The sequence below is a fragment of the Mobula hypostoma genome, chromosome 4, assembly GCF_963921235.1.
Source record: "Mobula hypostoma chromosome 4, sMobHyp1.1, whole genome shotgun sequence".
Classification (NCBI taxonomy): domain Eukaryota; kingdom Metazoa; phylum Chordata; class Chondrichthyes; order Myliobatiformes; family Myliobatidae; genus Mobula; species Mobula hypostoma.
In genome coordinates, this window is record NC_086100.1 from 170,110,466 (window position 1) to 170,129,813 (window position 19,348).

Here is a 19,348-nt window from a genome sequence, read left to right on the forward strand (position 1 = left end):
ATAGAGACCATAAGTTTAAGGTGAAAGGTGAGATATTTAAAGGGAATCTGAAAGGAAATTTCTTCACTCAGAGGGTAGTGCGAGCATGGAATGAGCTGCCAGCTGCCAGGAAGTTGTAGAGGCAGCTTCGTTTGTATCATTTAAGAGACGTTTGGATGGAGGAGTCTGCAGGAAGTCTGGATGCAGCCGGATGGGTCTAGGTAGAAGATCAGGATGGCATGGACTAGATGGCCAAGGGGCCTGTTTCTGTGCTGTAATACTTTATGAGAATTAAGTGCTGTGAGATAAGGAAGTGGTCAGTGGGTTAGAAGAGTGGGCCAGGGAATTACTGAGGGAACAGTAAATGGAGAAGGTCTGGTGTCTGATTGAAAAATCACATTGAAAGTGATAGGAAGGATAATCTGTTAAATGTGGAGGCTGATGGGGTGGAAGGTGAAGGGGATCTTGGGTTGACAGGAGAGCGAATCAGAACAAGGCACAGAAAACAGAACTGGTGCAGCACACACAAAATGCTGGAGGAATTCAGCAGGTCAGGCGGTATCTGTGGAGATGATCATAAGGGTCTCCCTAGAATTCATCGGGGACATTTATCAGGAGCACTGCATACGCAGGACTCTTAGTATTATTAAGGATCCCACCCATCCATCCAGCATCCTCTTTGACTTTCTACCATCAGGCAGGAGACTAAGATGCAAAAAAAAACAAGAACAGTCAGGATGAGAAACAGTTTCTTCCCCCCAAACCATCAGGCAGGAGACTAAGATGCAAAAAAAACAAGAACAGTCAGGATGAGAAACAGTTTCTTCCCCCCAGACCATCAGGCTTCTGAGCTTACAGCCACATCATATCTGAAGTGTCACTGGTTAATCTGTCCAGTACCTTATGATATTTAAACAGCAAACTAAAGTGCATTAATGTTATGTATGATTCACCTGTAGATTATATCCCTACCTTCATAAGCTATCGTGTGTTATTTGTTTTGTGTATTACTGTGTTTTACACCATGGTTCGAAGAAAGGTTGCCTTGTTTCTATATACATTATTTGGTTATATACATTATATATGTGTTTATAGTTAAATGGCAATAAACTTGACTTGACATGAAATGAGAAAACAGTTAATATTTCAGGCCAAGAACCTTCATCAGGACTGGAAAAGAAGGGGGGAAGATGTCAGAATAAGAAGATGGGAGGAGGGGAAGGAGATTAAGCTGAAGATGATAGGTGAAGTCAGGAGGGTGGGGGGGATGAAGAAAGAAGCTGTGAGGTCATAAATAGAAAAAGCAAAGGGCTAGAGAAGAAGGAAACTGTTAGGAGAGGAGAATGGATCATGGGAAAAAGGGAAGGAAGAGGGAAACTGGGGGAGGTGATAGGCAGGTGGGGAGAAAAGGTAAGAAACGAGAGTGAGGAAATGAAGAAGTGGTAAGGGGGAGGGGAAGATTGCCAGAAGCTGGAGAAATTGATGTTCATGTCATCAGTTGGAGGCTATCTAGATAAAATATGGAGCGTTGCTCCTTCAACCTGAGAATGATCTCACGGTGACAGAAGAGGAGGCCATAGACTGACATGTCAGAATGGGAATGGGGATAGGAACTGAAATGGTTGGCCACCAGGAAATTCATGACAAAACATTACGCAATCTATATTAGGTCTCACCAATGTAGGGTAGGCCATATCGGGATAAGTGGAGTAAGGGAAATGAGAGTGGTACGAGAGAGAGGAGTTGGCCAAAGTAAATTAGAAGGAGCTGCTGACAGGAATGTCAGCAGAGCAGCAATGCTGTGTGTTTCTGGGGGAAATGAGGAAGGTGCAGGACTAATTCTTCACTCTAAAAATGAAGAAGTACTCAAATGGTGAAATAGTACAACCGTGGCTGACAAGGGAAGTCAAACCTATTGTAAAAGCAGAAGAAAGGGCATACAACAAAGCAAAAATTAGTGGGAAGATAGAGAGTTGGGAAGTTTTAAAAAACCCACAGAGAGCAATTTTAAAAATCATTAGAAGGGAAAGGATGAAAAATGAAAGCAAGCTAGCAAATAATATCAAAGTGGATAGTAAAAGTTTTTTCAAGTATGTTAAAAATAAAAGAGAAATGAGAGTGGATATAGGACCACTAAAAAATGAGGCAGGAGAAATAATAACGGGAGAAGGAGATGGCTGATGAGCTAAGTGAGTATTTTGTGTCAGTCTTCACTGTGGAAGACACTAGCAGTATGCCTAATGTTGTAGTGTGTGAAGGAAGAGAAGTGGGTGCAATTACTGTTACAAGAGAGAAGGTGTTCAAAAAGCTGAAAGACCTAAAGGTACATAACTCACCCGAACCAGAGGAACTGCACCCTAGGGTTCTGAAAGAGGCAGCGTTAGAGATTGTGGTGGCATTAGAAATGATCTTTCAAAAATCATTGGACTCTGGCATGGTGCCAGAGGACTGGAAAATTGCAAATGTTATTCCACTCTTTAAGAAGGGAGGAAGGCAGCAGAAAGCAAATTATAGACCAGTTAGCCTGACCTTGGTGGTTGGGAAGAGGTTGGAGTCAATTGTTAGGGATGAGGTGATGGAGTACTTGGTAACATAGGACAAGATAATACAAAGTCAGCAAGGTTTCCTTAGGGGGAAATCCGGCCTGATGAACCTGTTGGAATTCTTTGAAGAGATTACAAGTATGATAGATAAAGGGGATGCAGTGGATGTTGTATATTTGGACTTTCAGAAGGCCTTTGACAAGGTGCCACACATGAGGCTGCTTACCAAGTTAAGAGCCCATGGTATTACAGGAAAGTTACTAACATGGTTAGAGCATTGGCTGATTGGTAAGAGGCAGCGAGTGGGAATAAAAGTATACTTTTCTGGTTGGCTGCCAGTGACTAGTGGTGTTTCACAGGGGTCGGTGTTGGGACCACTTCTTTTAATGCTGTATATCAGTGATTTAGATGATGGAATAGATGGCTTTCTTGCCAGGTTTGCAGATGATATGAAGATTGGTGGAGGGGCAGGTAGTGTTGAGGAAACAGGTAGGATGCAGAAGGACTTAGACAGATTAGGAGAATGGGCAAGAAAGTGGCAAATGAAATACAGTGTTGGAAAATGCATGGTCATGCGCTTTGGTAGTAGAAATAAATGTGCAGACTATTTTCTAAATTGGGAGAAAATCCAGGAATCTGAGATGCAGAGGGACTTGGAAGTCCTTGTGCAGAACACCCTGAAGGTTAACTTACAGGTTGAGTCAGTGAGGAAGGCAAATGCCATGTTAGCATTCATTTCAAGAGGTCTAGAATACAAGATCAGGGATGTGATGCTGAGGCTTTATAAGGCACTGGTGAGGCCTCACCTTGAGTATTGTGAACAGTTTTGGGCCCATCATCTTAGAAAAGATGCACTGGCATTGGAGAGGGTTCAGAGGAGGTTCACAAGGATGATTCTGGGAATGAAAGGGTTATCATACGAGGAACATTTGATGGCTCTGGGTCTGTACTCACTGGAGTTCGGAAGGTTGAGGGGGGATCTCATTGAAACCTTTCAAATATTGAAAGGCCTAGACAGAGTAGATGTGGAAAGGATGTTTCCCATGGTGGGAGAGTCCAGGACAAGAGGGCATAGCCCCAGGATAGTGGGGTGCCCCTTCAGAACAGAGATGCAGAGAAATTTCTTTAGCCAAAGAGTGGTGAATTCGTGAAATTTGTTGCTACATGCAGCTGTGGAGGCTAGGTCGCTGGATGTATTTAAGGCAGAGATTGATAGGTTCTTGATTGGACATCTCTGATGTCATGACAAGGAAAGCCTCATCCTGGGAACAGATGCAATAGAGACACAAGAACTGAGAAAAGGGAATGATATTTTTATAGGAGGCAGGCATGGGAATTAGTGAGTTTATAAAAGAAATACACACAAAGTGCTGGAGGAACTCAGCAGGCCAGGCAGCATCTATGGAAAAGAGTAAACAGTTGACCTTTCGGGCTGAGACCCTTCATTCAGGGCCCCAAAGGTACTTGCAGGTGAGGCGACCCTTCACTTGGGAGTCTGTTGGAGTCATCTACTGTATCCGGTGCTCCCAGTGTGGCTTCCTGTATATCAGTGAGACCCGACATAGATTGGGAGACTGCTTTGCCAAGCACCTATGCTCTGTCTGCCAGAAAAAGTGGGATCTCCCAGTGGCCACCCATTTCAATTCTACTTTCCCATTCCAACATTTCAGTCCATGGCCTCCTCTACTTCTCTGTGAGGTCACACTCAGGTTGGAGGAACAACACCTTATATTCCACAAACACGAGGAAATCTGCAGATGCTGGAAATTCAAGCAAGGCAGCAGGCCAGGCAGCATAGGAAGAAGTACAGTCGACGTGTCAGGACGAAGGGTCTCGGCCCGAAACGTCGACTGTACTTCTTCCTACAGATGCTGCCTGGCCTGCTGCGTTCCACCAGCATTTTGTGTGTGTTACCTTATATTCCAGCTGGTAGCCTCCAGCCTAATGGCATGACCATCGATTTCTTGAACTTCTGTTAATGCCCCCACCTGTTCTCCTTCATCATTACCTATTCCCATTTCATTCCCTCACCTTATCTCCTTACCTGTCCATCACCTTCCTCTGGTGCTCCTTCTTCCCTTTCTTCCATGGTCTTCTATCCTCTCCTGTCAGATTCCTCTTTCTCCAGCCCTTTATCTCTTTCACCAGTCGACTTTCCAGTTCTTTACTTCACCCCTCCCCCTCTCCCAGTTTGACCTATCCCCTACTACCTTGTACTTCTTCCACCCCTTCCTACTCTGACTTCGCATCTATTTTTTCTGTCCTGATGAAGGGTCTTGGCCTGAAACGTCAACTGTTTACTCTTTTATATAGATGCTGCCTGGCCTGCTGAATTCCTCCAGCATTTTGTGTGTGTTGCTTTGATTTCCAGCATCTGCAGATTTTCTCTTGTTTGTGATTATAAAAGATATCAGTAGTTAGTTTGTCTCCAGTGAGGGAGACAGGTTGAGAAAGGGAGAGAAGTACCAGAAATGGACTAAGTGAATTTAAAGGCAGGGTGGAAGTTGGAAGCAAATGAAAGTGATGAAGTTAATGTGCTCGGAAAGGGTTGGGAGCACTACCAGAGTGCTGTTTGAGCATACACCTCATATGCAGGGTATTTCCAGCAGATAGCACTTTTATTTCAATACAGTACTTGGTAATTTCTTGCTGAATCAGCAACACATATAATTATGATTGCATTTTATTTCGAAATGCCCATTGTTTTTAAGCAGGTGCCATCTTATCGGCTCTTTACTCAACCCTGGAACATCTGGACCACAAAGGTGCATACATCAGGATGATCTTTATCAACTACAGCTCAGCATTCAATACCAACATCCCCTCAAAACTAATCATTAAGCTTCCAGACATTGGCCTCAGTACCTCCCTGTGCAACTGGATTCTCGATTTTCTTACTTCAGTTTGGATTGGCAACAAGATCTCCTCCATGACCTCCATTAATCCAGGTGCACCACAAGGCTGTGTGCTTCAACCCCTGCTCTGCGCGCTTTACACTTATGACTCTGTGGTGAAGCACAACTACAATGCCATATTTAAGTTTGCTGATGACACCATTGTTGTGAACTGTATAAGAGGTGGTAATGTATCAGTCAACAGGAGGGAGATTGAAAATCTGGCTAAATAGTGCCATGACAACAACCTCTCACTCAATGTCAGCAAAACCAAGGAACTGATTAGTGACTTCATGAGAAGGAAACCAGAGGTCTATGAGCTAGTCCTCATCTGGAGATCAGAGGTGGAGAGGGTCAGCAACTGTAAATTCCTCAGTGTTATCATTTCAGAGGACCTGTCCTGGACCCTGCACGCAGTTTCAATTATGAGGAAAGCACGGCAGTGCCAATACCTAGGAGTTTGCGAAGATTTAGCGTGACATCTAAAACTTTGATGAACTTCTATAGATGCGTAATGAAGAGTACATTGACTGGCTGCATCACAGCCTGGTATGGCAACACCAATGCCCTTAAATGGAAAATCCTACAAAAAGGTAATGCATACAGCCCAGTCTATCAAGGGTAAAGCCCTCCACACCACTGAGCACATCTACATGAAATGTTGTCTCAGGAAAGCAGCATCCATCATCAGGGACCCCCCCCCCACCCCCACCACCACCACCCAGGACATGCTCTCTTCCTGCTGCTGCCATCGGGAAGGTGGTACAGGAACTATCAGGCTCCAGAACCAAAAAAGTTACATTCAATTCCACTTGCCCTGCCACAACTTATGAACTCACTCTCAGGGACTCTTCATCTCATGTTCTTGATATTTATTATTATTTATTTCCTTTTGTATTTTCGCAGTTTGTTGTCTTTTGCACGCTGGTTGAATGCCCAAGTTGGTGTGATCTTTCATTGATTCTAATCTGGTTACTATTGTATTATGGATTTATTGAGTATGCCCACAGGCAAATGAGTCTCAGTTGGAAGTGATGACATATATATATATATTTACATAATAAATTTACCTTGAACTTTAAAGCAGTCACTCTGCATGAATCATATGCTAATCCTATGGTAATATTCTTTTGATTGATTTTCCTTTGAAATGCAGATGCTTGCTAAGAAGTCCGGCCACATCATCAACATGTCCTCTGTGGCATCCAGCATCAAAGGTGAATGGTGTACCACTTTACCTAGGTTACTTTGCTTTCCTTCAGTGTCATGCTCACAAAACACTCAATGCAATCCGCTTGTCTGTTACTGCCTGAGACCACAGTGATGGAACTGCTGCCCATATTTATCATAAGCCAAGCTTGATGCATTTCATACCTTTTTAAAAATTTAGAAGTCTGTTTATCCCATCATGATTTACTGCACTAGAGCTTGTAATCTCCACCCTGTACCTGCCTAACCCACTTATATTCTTCATTCAGAACACTCCATTTCACTGTCATCAACCTCTTGTGCAATCTCCTTTGGAAGCTTTGCCTTTAATCTCCTTCCACCTCTTCATATCCTTCATCTTACTAAAGGCCCCTCTAAAATTTACCTTGTGTAACAAAGCTTGATCAGCTCTGCATGTACTTTCATGATTTTGCTCCATGAAGCATCTTGAATTATATAAAGATGCATTATATCGTTGAATGTCAATTATTCATAATTATTTAACCAATCTAAACTAAATGAGGGCAATTTAATCTTTTTCCTCTCCCCAGTCTTTTCCTTTGCCTTCATGAGTTAAGTTGGAGATAGAAAACGGTAAAGGAGTTTCACGAGATCAGTGCCACGTTTTATTTGTGGGAAGTGATGTCATTGCATGCCCAACACTCAACATGCTGAAGGAGCCTTCATCTGGGTTTCAATCCAGAAATCCACCGTTCATTTCCCTCTACACATGCCGCCTAACCTGCCAAGTTCCTCCAGCATTTTATGCATTGCTCCAGATTCTTGCATCTGTAATCTCCTGTGTCTCCATGCAGGCATGACCAACTGTTTGTTACTCAGTCTAAGAAAAGGTTATTGCTTAAAATCATGTTCTGACCCTGTGCGGGAGAGTACGGTTGAAAGAGCTGAACTTACACATTGTGTTTTTAGTTATGAATTAGTCTTCCATTCTTCAGTACAGTCTAGCAAAATACAGTATATCCTAGATTTAAAATCAAGGTGGAAAGGGTTAATCGCCAATTGCACAGTTTGGCAAATACGGGCTGGGGTAGGGCGGGGACGAGGTGTTGCATTCCTAGAAAATAGGCTGCATCGTGATTTTCAATAAAGTAAAGCCACTTCATCTGCATATGCAGCTAGGAAAGTGAATTGAAACAAAATTGTGTTTACTTTTATTCATCTTAGTGGTTTACGTTTTTTGATACGAGTCCCATGAAAGTCTATTTTATTCCATATCTCAAATTTTAGCTGGTGATTTGTGAACTTTGTAAGGGTTAATTTCTATAATGAAATGGCCATACTGCACGGGTCACCTGTATGTTATTGAAGATATGACACTACGCGACTCCCTGGTCCACGCATCCTTCTCTCTACCCAGCTATCCCTGGCCCCTGACACTTTCCCTGCAGTCTCAGAGGATATAACACTTGTTCTTCCATCTCCATCCAGAGACCTGAACTGCCCTTCCAGGTGAAGCCTCCTGAAACCTTTGCGATCAATATTCCCTATTTGGTCTCCACTACATTGGTGAGACTGCAGACATAGGATCCAATGCACAGAACACCTGTGTTTAGTCCTGAGTTCCCATTTCAATTCCCTTTCCCATTCCCACACTGATTTGTCCATTCTCAGTTTTCTCCACTGCCAGGGTGAGACCGAAAGCAAATTGGAGGAACAACACCTCATATTCTGCCTGAATAGTCTACAGCCCAAAGGCATGCGCATTGAGTTTTCCAGTTTTATGTAGTCTTCCCCTCCATTTAATTATTTCTCTCCTTCCTTTTTGGGCATCCTCTTCTTCTCCATTTTTGCCCCTTTTCCCATACTCCCCTTCTCCTGGTTCGATCCGCTCCACACAGTTCACCTACAGATTTATCTTGTGCATGTCCACCTTCCATTATATTCTGGTTCCAGCAGGCCATTCACCTCTCCCCCAGTGGTTTTCACAGTAGCTCTGTGTTCCTATTTATCACTCACCAGCAGCTGTCTCCAGTGTTCAGTCTCTGCTCCCTCCACCTCGTTCCACCTCCTTCTCATCTTTTTCCATTTATCATCCATACCATTTATTACCCCACCATCTCCTGTCTCTATCCCCCACTTCCAGGTGCAACCCAGCTTTCATTTTTCATTCCTCCTTACTCCACTAACCATGTGGTGTTCTCTTTTCACCATTCCCCTTCTCCATACTGGCCATACCTCTGTTGTAGCTGCCATCTCCTCTTTTGGATTTGAAAAGTCAACAATTCCCTTTCTCCCCCACAGATACTGCTCAACCTGCTGAGTTCCTCCAGCCGATTGTTCGTTGCACCTGTGTATACATAATTGAGGATTGTGTTTTAATGTTATTTTTTTCTTACCGTTCAGTTAACATTGATTCTGTGTCTGGGGATTACTTTATAAAAATCTTTGTGTGTGATTGAGAGAATTTATGTATTGATTGTGATTGCTTTTTCTTTCAGGTGTTGTAAACAGATGTGTGTACAGCACCTCGAAGGCAGCTGTTATTGGACTGACAAAGTCTGTTGCTGCTGACTTCATTGAACAAGGCATAAGATGCAACTGTGTCTGCCCAGGTAAACCAATTACGATTTTGCTTACTTTGTAAAGACATTGCTGTTCCTACAAGCTTTGATAAAAGACTTCAAGAGCACTTTCTTAGAGTTTGTTAATATTTCCATTCTTTACATTTGCTTTGACGTATGGATATAATTACACTATATTATTACATTTATCTGTTTATTGCAGTTTTTTTAAATGCATAAAGTTAAATTTATGTGCCAATTCTTGAATTAATCGCCATACGCAAGGAGCTACGAGGGGTGATTGATAAGTTCGTGGTTATTAACTTCAAACTTCCTGCATAATCACTCAAAGAGTTGAATTGCACGTGCATGTACTGAGAGCCGTATAACTCATCCCCGTCTACCCCAGGCCACGAACTTATCAATCACCCCTGCTGTGGACCAATTTCTGGAGGTCCAAGACGCCGACTTCTACAAAGAAGGGATCCGTAGACCACTGGACTAAGTGTGTAAATGTAGGAGGGGACTATGTTGAAAAATAAATGTACTAGGTTTTCTGAAATTGACTCCGTCTCCTTTAGGCCATGAATTTATCAATCACCCCTGGTATATATAAAAGCTTCAGAACTAAACTGGTTTAGTTTTGTGAACTGAATGGACAGCCCACAGCAATCGTATTGCTGCGTGCCGATTGCTGGGAAGAGCCTCAAATCCTGCAGCAGGGAAACAGGCCATTTGGCCCATCATGTCCTCCTCGACCAATGGACAACCAGCCATATTAGATTAGATTATGAGGACACGCAGTCCTCTTTTATTGTCATTTAATAATGCATGCATTAAGAAATGATACAATGTTCCTCCAGAATGATATCACAGAAACACGATAAACCGACTGAAAAACTGACAAAAACCACATAATTATAACATATAGTTACAACAGTGCAAAGCAATACAGTAATTTGATGAAGAACAGACCATGGGCACGGTAAAAAAAAGTCTCAAAGTCTCTTGAAAGTCCCATCACCTCACGCAGACGGTAGAAGGAAGAAAAAAAACTCTTCCTGCCACGAGATTCCAGCGCCACAAACTTGCCGATGCAGCACCCTGGAAGCACACGACAACAGCTGACTCTTGAGTCCGTCTGAAAACTTTGAGCCTCCGACCAGCCCTCGACACTGAGCACCATCTCTGCCGAGCGCTTCGACCCCGGCCTCGGCAACAGGCAATAGGCAAAGCCGAGGATTTGGGGCCTTCCCCTCTGGAGATTCTCGATCACACAGTAGCAGCGGCAGCGAAGCAGGCATTTCAGAAGTTTCTCCAGGTGTTCCTCCGTGCTCTCACGTCTGTCTCCATCAAATCAGGATTGTGCACGGCCCCTAGTTAACACATACGGTATCATTTCGGAGTGGCCGTGCATGCTGCATCGCGCCATCTTCTCCTCCCCCTTACAATCATCTTGTAACGTTTGTCCCTTAGCCATTTAAGTGTTTAAGATGTTTCTGTCAGCGACTCTGCTTCCTCCACAGTGTGTTCCAGATGTCTACCACACTCTGGGTAAAAAAGTGACTTCTCAGATCCCCTCTAAAACTATATCCTCCAGTTTCATTCAACTTTGATAAGGGAAAAAGTTTCCTGCAAATTCCACCCCATCATAATTTTATACTCGCAGAACGTTTGCAGAAAAGGCTGGCAAAGAGATGGGAATGGGCATAGTATATGGGCATCCGTAACACAATGATCTGGCCCAGTTGTGTCCCATGCCATGAGTGGATCCACAATGTGTGGATCTGAAGTGCTTTGTTTATAAAGACAGTGAATAGAGAGCGCTAGAGGCAGGGGTGCAAAGTCAAAGTCGAGTTATTGTCATATGCACAAGTACTGTACATGTATAAACAGACCATAAGATAATAGGAGTAGAATTAGGCCATTTGGTCCATTGAGTCTGCTCCATCATTTCATTACAGCTGATCCAGTCTCCTGCTTTCTCCCTGTATCCCTTCATGCTCTGACCAATCAAGAATCTATCAACCTCTGCCTTTATGTATATTTAAGTCTTATATTCATGTAAAAGACTTGGCCTCCGCAGCTACCTGCGGCAAAGAATTCCACAGATTCACCCCTCTCTGGTTAAAGAAAATCCTCCTCATCTCCTTTCTAAAATAACACTCCTCTATTCTGAGGTTTGTGTCCTCTGGTCTTAGACTCCCACCAGAGGAAACCTCCCCTCCAATCCACTTTATCAAGGCCTTTCACCATTCGATTGGTTTCAGTAAAGTCATCCTTTCTAAGATGGGGGGCCCAGAACTGCTCACAATACTCCAAGTTAGGCTTCACCAGTGCTTTATAAAGTCTCAACATTACATCCTTGCTTTTATATTCTAGTCCTCTTGAAATGAACGCTAACATTGCATTTTTCTTCCTCACCACAGACTCAACCTGTAAGTTAACCTTTAGGGAATCCTGCACAAGGACTCTCAAGTCCCTTTGTGCCTCAGTTTTTTGTATTTTCTCTCCATTTAGAAAATAATCAACCCTTTCATTTCTCCTGCCAAAGTGCATGACCATACACTTCCCGACACTGTATTCCATCTGCTATTTCTTTGCCCATTCTTCAGTTGCCTCCCTACTTCCTCAAAACTACTTACCCCTCCATCTATCTTCATATCGTCTACAAGCTTTGCAACAAAACCATCAGTTCCATCATCTAAATCATTGATATATAATGTAAAAAGAATTGGTCCCAACACAGACCCCTATGGAACACCACTAGTCAAGAGCAGCCAACCATAAAAAGCTCCCTCTATCCCCTCTCTTCGCTTCCTGCCAATCGGCTATGCTAGAATCTTTCCTGTAATACCATGGGCCCGTAGCTTGTTAAGCAGCCTCACGTGTGGTACCTTCTCAAAGGCCTTTTGAAAATCCAAGTACAGGTGTGATGAAAAACTTACTTGCAGGTGGGAGGAGAAGATGGCGGCGCGACGCAGTGCGCGTAGCCTCTCCGGTGAAATGATATCGGATTTGTAAGTGGGATGCTGTGCACAATTCTGATTTGATGAAGACAGACGTGAGAAGCAGAGGAACAACTGGAAAAATTTCTGAAATGCCCAGTTCGCTGCCACTGCTACTGTGCGATTTAGAATCTCCGGAGGGAAGGCCCCAAAATCCCCGGCTTTCCCTGCTGCTGGCGAGCGAGGCTGAGGTCAAAGCGTTCGGCAGAGGTGGTGCTCGGTACTTGGTGTCGGAGGGCTGATCAGAGCTTGAAGTTTTCGGACGACTCAGAATCACACTGTGGTCGGGCATGGCAGGGAGAGTTTTCTTCCTTCTCCCGTCTGCGTGAGATGTGGGACTTTCGAGAGACTTTGAACTTTTTTACTGTGCCATGTCCTATTCTTCATCAAGTTATGGTATTGTTGCACTGTTGTAACTATATGTTATAATTATGTGGTTTTTGTTAGTTTTTCAGTCTTGGTCTGTCCTGTGTTTCTGTGATATCACACCGGAGGAATATTGTATCATTTCTTAATGCATGCATTACTAAATGACAATAAAAGAGGACTGCGTGTCCTCATAATCTAATCTAATCTAATCACAGGCACATAGCACCAGATAAGCAGTATTCACAAGAAAAAGAAACATAAATTACACACACTTTTACAAGATATAACACAATTAGAATGAACAAAGTCAAGTTTAGTGCAAAGAGATCAAAGCGGTTATCGTGTTGCAAAACTCTGGTGATTTGGGTTTTGCCAGTTGGTTTAAGAACAGAATAGTTGAAGAGAAGTAGCTGTTCTGTAAACTTAAATTCGCTGGACCAATAACCACACCACAGCAGTTTCTCTACTTTATCCTTTTCACCAGTTTATTTGTTCGAGCTCAGCCAGCGAGAAGTTCGAAACCAAATACCAGCAGGACAGATTTCCTCTCCCTATTATTGGCTCATGTCAAACATCTAACTTAGTTAGTACAGCATTGGCTTTTATACCATACAAAGAGTTGTTAATCATTACAGAACATGTGCAAACAGAAGGATCTTCTTAGTGGTTTGACAGTTATGCAGAAGTCAGCTATCTTTGTCAAGCAGGCAGTCGTGCAGGGCAGGTATAAATCAATCAGGCAGTCGTGCGGGGCGGGTATAAATCATTCAGGCAGTCGGGGGGTGGGTATAAATCAGGCAGTCGCGGGAGGCGGGTGTAAATCAATCAGGCAGTCACGGGGGGGCGGGTATAAATCAATCAGGCAGCCGTGCGAGGCGGGTATAAATCAATCAGGCAGCCGCGCGGAGCGGGTATAAATCAATCAGGCAGCCGTGGGGGGGGTGGGTATAAATCAATCAGGCAGTCACGTGGGGCAGGTAATACACAATCAGGCAGTCACGCGGGGTGGGTATAAATGAATCAGTCACGCAGGGCAGGTATAAATCAGTCACGCGGGGCGGGTATAAATCAGGCAGTTGCGCGGGTATAAATAAATCAGGCAGTTGCGCGGGTATAAATCAATCAGGCAGTCATGCGGGTATAAATCAATCAGGCAGCCGCGCAGGGCGGGTATAAATCAATCAGGCAGCCGTGGGGGGGGCGGGTATAAATCAATCAGGCAGTCGCGGGGGTGGGTATAAATCAATCAGGCAGTCACGCGGGGCGGGTAATACACAATCAATCAGGCAGTCACGCAGGGCGGGTATAAATCAATCAGGCAGTCATGCAGGACGGGTATAAATCAATCAGGCAGTCGAGGGGGCGGGTATAAATCAATCAGGCAGTCATGCAGGGCGGGTATTACACAAGTCATGCTGGCAAACTGCAAAGTTCTAAAAATCATTCCCTACCTCCCCAACACCCTTAAACTTCATCATTCCCTCCTTCTTATCATTACATGATAACCTTGCACAACAGATTATCACTTCTACAACATGATACAAAATATGGCCAAAGATAGGCTACAGACAGTAATTAAAATTATTACCATCAGACTTCTGAAATGCAAGAACACCCCCCAGAAGTCCCCGAATATATTAAATGGCCAGGGCCATCCGGTTCTGTAGGACTGCTTGCCGGATTGCAATCATTTCAGTCACCTGCACTTGAGTATTGGTTAGTGCCTCAGCCGTATTGTTGGCTAACTCCTCTAGGGCTGCTGCTAAGTTAATTACCTCCCTGGAATTTCTAGCTGTCCCATAGGAGGGGAAGGTGATTATCCAAAATCTCTCAGATTCCGTTATGCCCCTTTGTTGCCTATTCCAATGGGGGTGTTCCTTAGGATGATCCATAACTCTCAAATGGGGCACCAGGTATAACAACACCCACTCCACCCCTCGTCCTCCTTCCGAGTTCCTGTCCTTCCTATCCCGCTAGGATCCGGCTGCTCCCCTGGTATCCATGGGTAGGCTCGATTTCCACATACCCAATAGGTTCCATTGACAGGTTGCAGGAGATTGCAGGTATCTGCGTACTGGATACAGGAGCTGTTTCCTAGCTGGTATGGGGCATTGCAGTTATCACTACAATAACATCGGGTATCGAGCGGTCCAGGAGGGGGAACTATACCAACCCCGGGCCACAATTTGGATGGATCTTGGGGAGCGGATCGGAGATACCACCCATAAAAGCAGCAGGGAGAACAGTTTGTCCATTGATGGGTTTCCGTACAATTCACTGCACTCCCATTCCTCCTTTCATAGAACCAGGTAAGGGATATTCGTTCGTCCGAGGTGGGCGGGACCACTGACATAGGGATCATGGTTTTACCGTGCTGTAGGTTTTCAGCACATACCCAACACGCCCCTCGTTCTACCTGCTTAACAGAGGTAGGGTAAGGGATATAAAGGTATTTACTTGGGGGCCTCCTGATACTGCAATAGCCCCCCCCCCCCCAGAGTCACAACAGTCAATATCAACCAGTACATCTTCCTCTGCTTAGTCCTTATCAGTTACTTTCTCCACACGTTTACAGTCCGTTCGATGTATCCAGCGGAGCTGCCCTTCCACCTTCACCACTGTGGGTGTTGTCAGGAGCACTTGGTGTGGTCCTTTCCACATCGGTTCCAACTTCTTGCGATCCCAGTTTTTAGATCAGGACAAAATCTCCAGGCTCATTTGTGGGGTAGGCACCTCTAGACTGGGTTTTGTCCTCTCGGTAGGCCTGTCATACCTGTGAATGCAAGCTTTGGAGAATTTTGGTTAGCTTACATAAGTATTTTCCCATTTCCTCCCCCAAGGTATGCATATCTAGGTTTGCAGGTAAGCTCTCAGGGAGGGGCGGCAAACGAAGTCGGGGTCGCCATGGGGTTCTCATAGGTTTCCCGTAGATAGTTTCTGCAAGTGATAACCCCGTCTTACTTGATGGAGTGATTCTCATATGGAATAGGGCTAAGGGTAAAACCTTAAACCAGGTCAATCCAGTTTCTTGTGTAAGTTTGGCCAACTTATCTTTCAAGGTACCATTGGCTCGTTCCACTATGCCGGCTGCTTTCGGATGATGGGTGCAGTGGAACTGTTGTTTTATAGCAAGTTCTTTACCTACTTACTCATTTATTTTGGCAACAAAATGTGGCCCATTGTCGAAGCTTATCATTTCTGGAAGTCCATAGCGAGGAATTACTTCTAGCAATATTTTCACAACAGTCATGGCAGTGTTATTAGTTGTAGGAACAGCTTCAATCCATCTGCTAAATATATCTACTATCACTAAGCAATACTGACAACAATGTACTCTAGGTAATTCTATAAAATCAAGTTGTAAACAAGAAAAAGGTCCACTAGGCGAGGGGGTAGTTCTAGAAACATAAGGCATCCGCTATCCAGCATTCCTTTTTTTACAAGTTAAACATGCTTCGGCTTGTTTTTCAGCTGCCTGCTGGAAGTCAGGGTACCACCAAGATTGTAATAATGTATTAACCATTTCCTCCTTGCCTAGGTGTGTACAATTACGTACATAATCTATTAAGATAGGTGAAAACACAGAAGGATCACAAACCTGTCCCGCAGGGGTCACCCATAAATTGGTCTGAGGTTCAAGGTGGCAACCCATTTGGGATCATAGTTTGCGCTCTCCTTCAGGGGCGTCCCCTGGAAGTTACGTATTTCCCCCATGTCTGGCATACCTGTCCTTAGGTTTTGTCTAATAAGAGCTTGCTGGGCTCCCAAGGGGACTAAAAGTGTGGGGTCCAAGGTTGTGTGTTTAGCTGCTGCATCAGCCTGAGCATTACCCTTTGAAACCTCATCAGATTCCCCAGTATGGGCTGCACATTTAATAATAGCCAAAATTCAAGGTAGCTGTGGAGCGGTGAGAAAGTTGTTTACAAAGGTAGCATTACTAATGGGGTGGCCAGAGGAAGTCAGGAATCTCGTAACTCCAAATGCATAACGGGAGTCTGTGTAAAAGTTCGCACTTTAGTCTGTTGCTAGGATACAGACACGAGTCAGAGCAAACAGCTCAGCCTTCTGGGTGGAGACAGCTGTTTCAAAAGAAGCTTGCTCAATTACTTCACTATCCATCGCTATCGCATAGCCAGAACATCATTTCCCCACTGGATCGACAAAAGAGCTTCCATTCTCATAAAACGTTGCCTCGGGCTTGAGGGGGTATTGCTGAAGGGATGGGAGAGTCTGTCCTTCTTTCACGGTGATCCAGACAGGGGTGCAGTTGGTGCAGCCGACTTCATGGCCTGAAATTGCCCAGAGATGGGGTACAACATCCTGGGTTTGGTCAATATTAAAAGAGTGTCTTACCAGATATCCTGTCTTCACCTCAGACTCCTTCCAATATCAGAGTTGGCCCGCAGCCAAGCCTTGCCAGTCTCCCTCGGTGCTGGAGGCTTGTTTCATCAGGGTGTAGGCAAGGAACCCAGGCTCTTTGGCCTGAATCCAGGGCAAACCCTAACGGTGGTATGGGGAACTGTCTGTCGCCAAAGGAACACTCACAACACGATGGAGGAACTCAGCAGGTAAGGCAGCATCCGTGGAAAAGAACAGACAACGTTTCGGGCCGGAACCCTTCGTCAGGACTGAAGGGGGAAGGGGCAGAGACCCTATAAAGAAGGTGGGGAGAGGGTGGGAAGGAGAAGGCTGGTAAGTTCCAGGTGAAAAACTAGTAAGGGGAAAGATCAAGGGGTGGGGGAGGGGAAGCAGGGAGGGGATAGGCAGGAAAGGTCAAGAAGGAATAGGGGAAAGCACAATAGGTAGTGGAAGGAGGCGGAACCAAGAGGGAGGTAGTAGGTAGCTGGGGGAGGGGCAGAGTGAAACTGGGATGGGGGAAGGGAGGGGGAGGGAATTACTGGAAGTTGGAGAACTCAATGTTTATACCAAGGGGCTGGAGACTACCCAGACGGTATATGAGGTGTTGCTCCTCCAACCTGAGTTTAGCCTCATCATGGCAGTAGAGGAGGCTATGTATGGACATATCCGAAGGGGAATGTGCAGATGCCTGCCTCTTTGTTGGTTATGTGGAACAGTCTATGCTCCAAACCTATACAGGTGTCCCCCACTTTTCGAACGTTCGCTTTACGAAACCTCGCTGTTACGAAAGACCTACATTAGTTACCTGTTTTCACTAACAGAAGGTGTTTTCACTGTTACGAAAAAACGCAGCGTGCGATAAAAGGCAGCACGCGCCCCGAGCAGCCAAGCCCCTTCCCCGGAACTGCATTCTAGCCGCCATTGCTTAAACACGTGCCTGTGAACAGCCGTTAGCAAGATGAGTTCTAAGGTATCGGAAAAGCCTAAAAGAGCTTGTGAGGGTGTTACACTTAACGTAAAACTAGACATAATTAAGCATTTCGATCGTGGTGAATGAAGTAAGGACAAAGTGAATTTGGCTTGTAGAAGTTGATGAAGATGATGTTGAAGAGGTTTTGGCATCCCATGACCAAGAACTGATAGATGAAGAGCTGATGCAGTTGGAAGAGGAAAGGATAACAGTCGAAACAGAATGCAGTAGCGAACGGACCGAAAGTGAAGTCGTCCAGGAACTGAACATGAAGCAACTGCATGAGATGATAGAAAAATGCGTGAGGCTAAGTAGTCAAGCAAACTGTCGTTTTTCAAGCCTTCCACATCAGCCATAGCAGATGACGAACCTTGACCTTCGACATCGAGGCAGGCGGACATAGAAGAAGATGACCTGCCTGCCCTAATGGAAACAGATGACGATGAGATGACGCTCCAATGTCCCACCACCCCAACCCACGGGCCGCGGACTGATACATTGCCGCGGAGAATGCAGCGGTAGCCGGGACGCACCCAGCACATCTTTAAGAAAAAAACGAAATAAACAAGCTAATTAATTAGGTGCCGCCCAGCACGTAAATGTCGGCCCAGATCAGAGGCGATTGCCGATTGCGTCGCCTCTGATCTGGGCCGACATTTACGTGCCAGGCAGTGTGCTTCGCGCTGTCTTCCTAATTCCGGTAAGTGATACTACACTGTACATACATTATTTCTACTTTATATAGGCTGTGTATTTTTACGCGTTATTTGGTATGATTTGGCAGCTTCATAGCTTAAAGGTTACTGGAGAGAATGTTTCTGCCAAGAGCGCTTCCGCGAGATTTTCGCTACCAAGAACAGTGTGGCAGTGATTGTAGAAAAGTATTTCTACTTTATATAAGCTGTGTATTTATCATATCATTCCTGCTTTTACTATTTGTTACTGTTATTTTAGGTTTTATGTGTTATTTGGTATGATTTGATAGGTTATTTTTTGGGTCTGCGAACACTCACAAATTTTTTCCATATAAATAAATGGTAATTGCTTCTTCACTTTACGACATTCCGGCTTATGAACCGTTTATAGGAACGCTCTACCTTCAGATAGTGGGGGAAACCTGTACTGGTACTGCTCCCCAACTTTTCCTTCGCTACATTGATGACTACGTGGGTGCTGCTTCCTGCACCCATGCTGAGCTCGTCAATTTCATTGACTTTACTTCAAACTTCCACCCAGCCCTCAAATTCACTTGGTCCATCTCGGACACTTCTCTCCCCTTTCTCGATCTCTCAGTCTCCATCTCTGGAGACAGACTGTCCATTGACACCTTTTATAAGCCCACTGACTCTCATAACTACCTCAACTATACTGCTTTCCACCCTGCAACATGAAAAAATGCCATTCCCTATTCCCAGTTCCTCCATCTCCGCCGCATCTGCTCCCAGGATGAAGCTTTCCGTTCCAGGATATCTCAAATGTCCTCTTTCTTTAAGGA

General features: G+C 44.7%; 1 protein-coding gene across 1 annotated transcript in view; it reads left to right on the top strand.

Moving 5' to 3' along the window:
- bdh2 (3-hydroxybutyrate dehydrogenase, type 2) overlaps nucleotides 1–19,348 on the top strand; it is a 94,888-nt gene that overhangs the window by 16,293 nt on the left and 59,247 nt on the right. Inside the window, 2 exon segments of the mRNA XM_063046973.1 lie at nucleotides 6,573–6,633; nucleotides 9,085–9,198. Coding sequence (XP_062903043.1) covers nucleotides 6,573–6,633; nucleotides 9,085–9,198 — 175 coding nt within the window.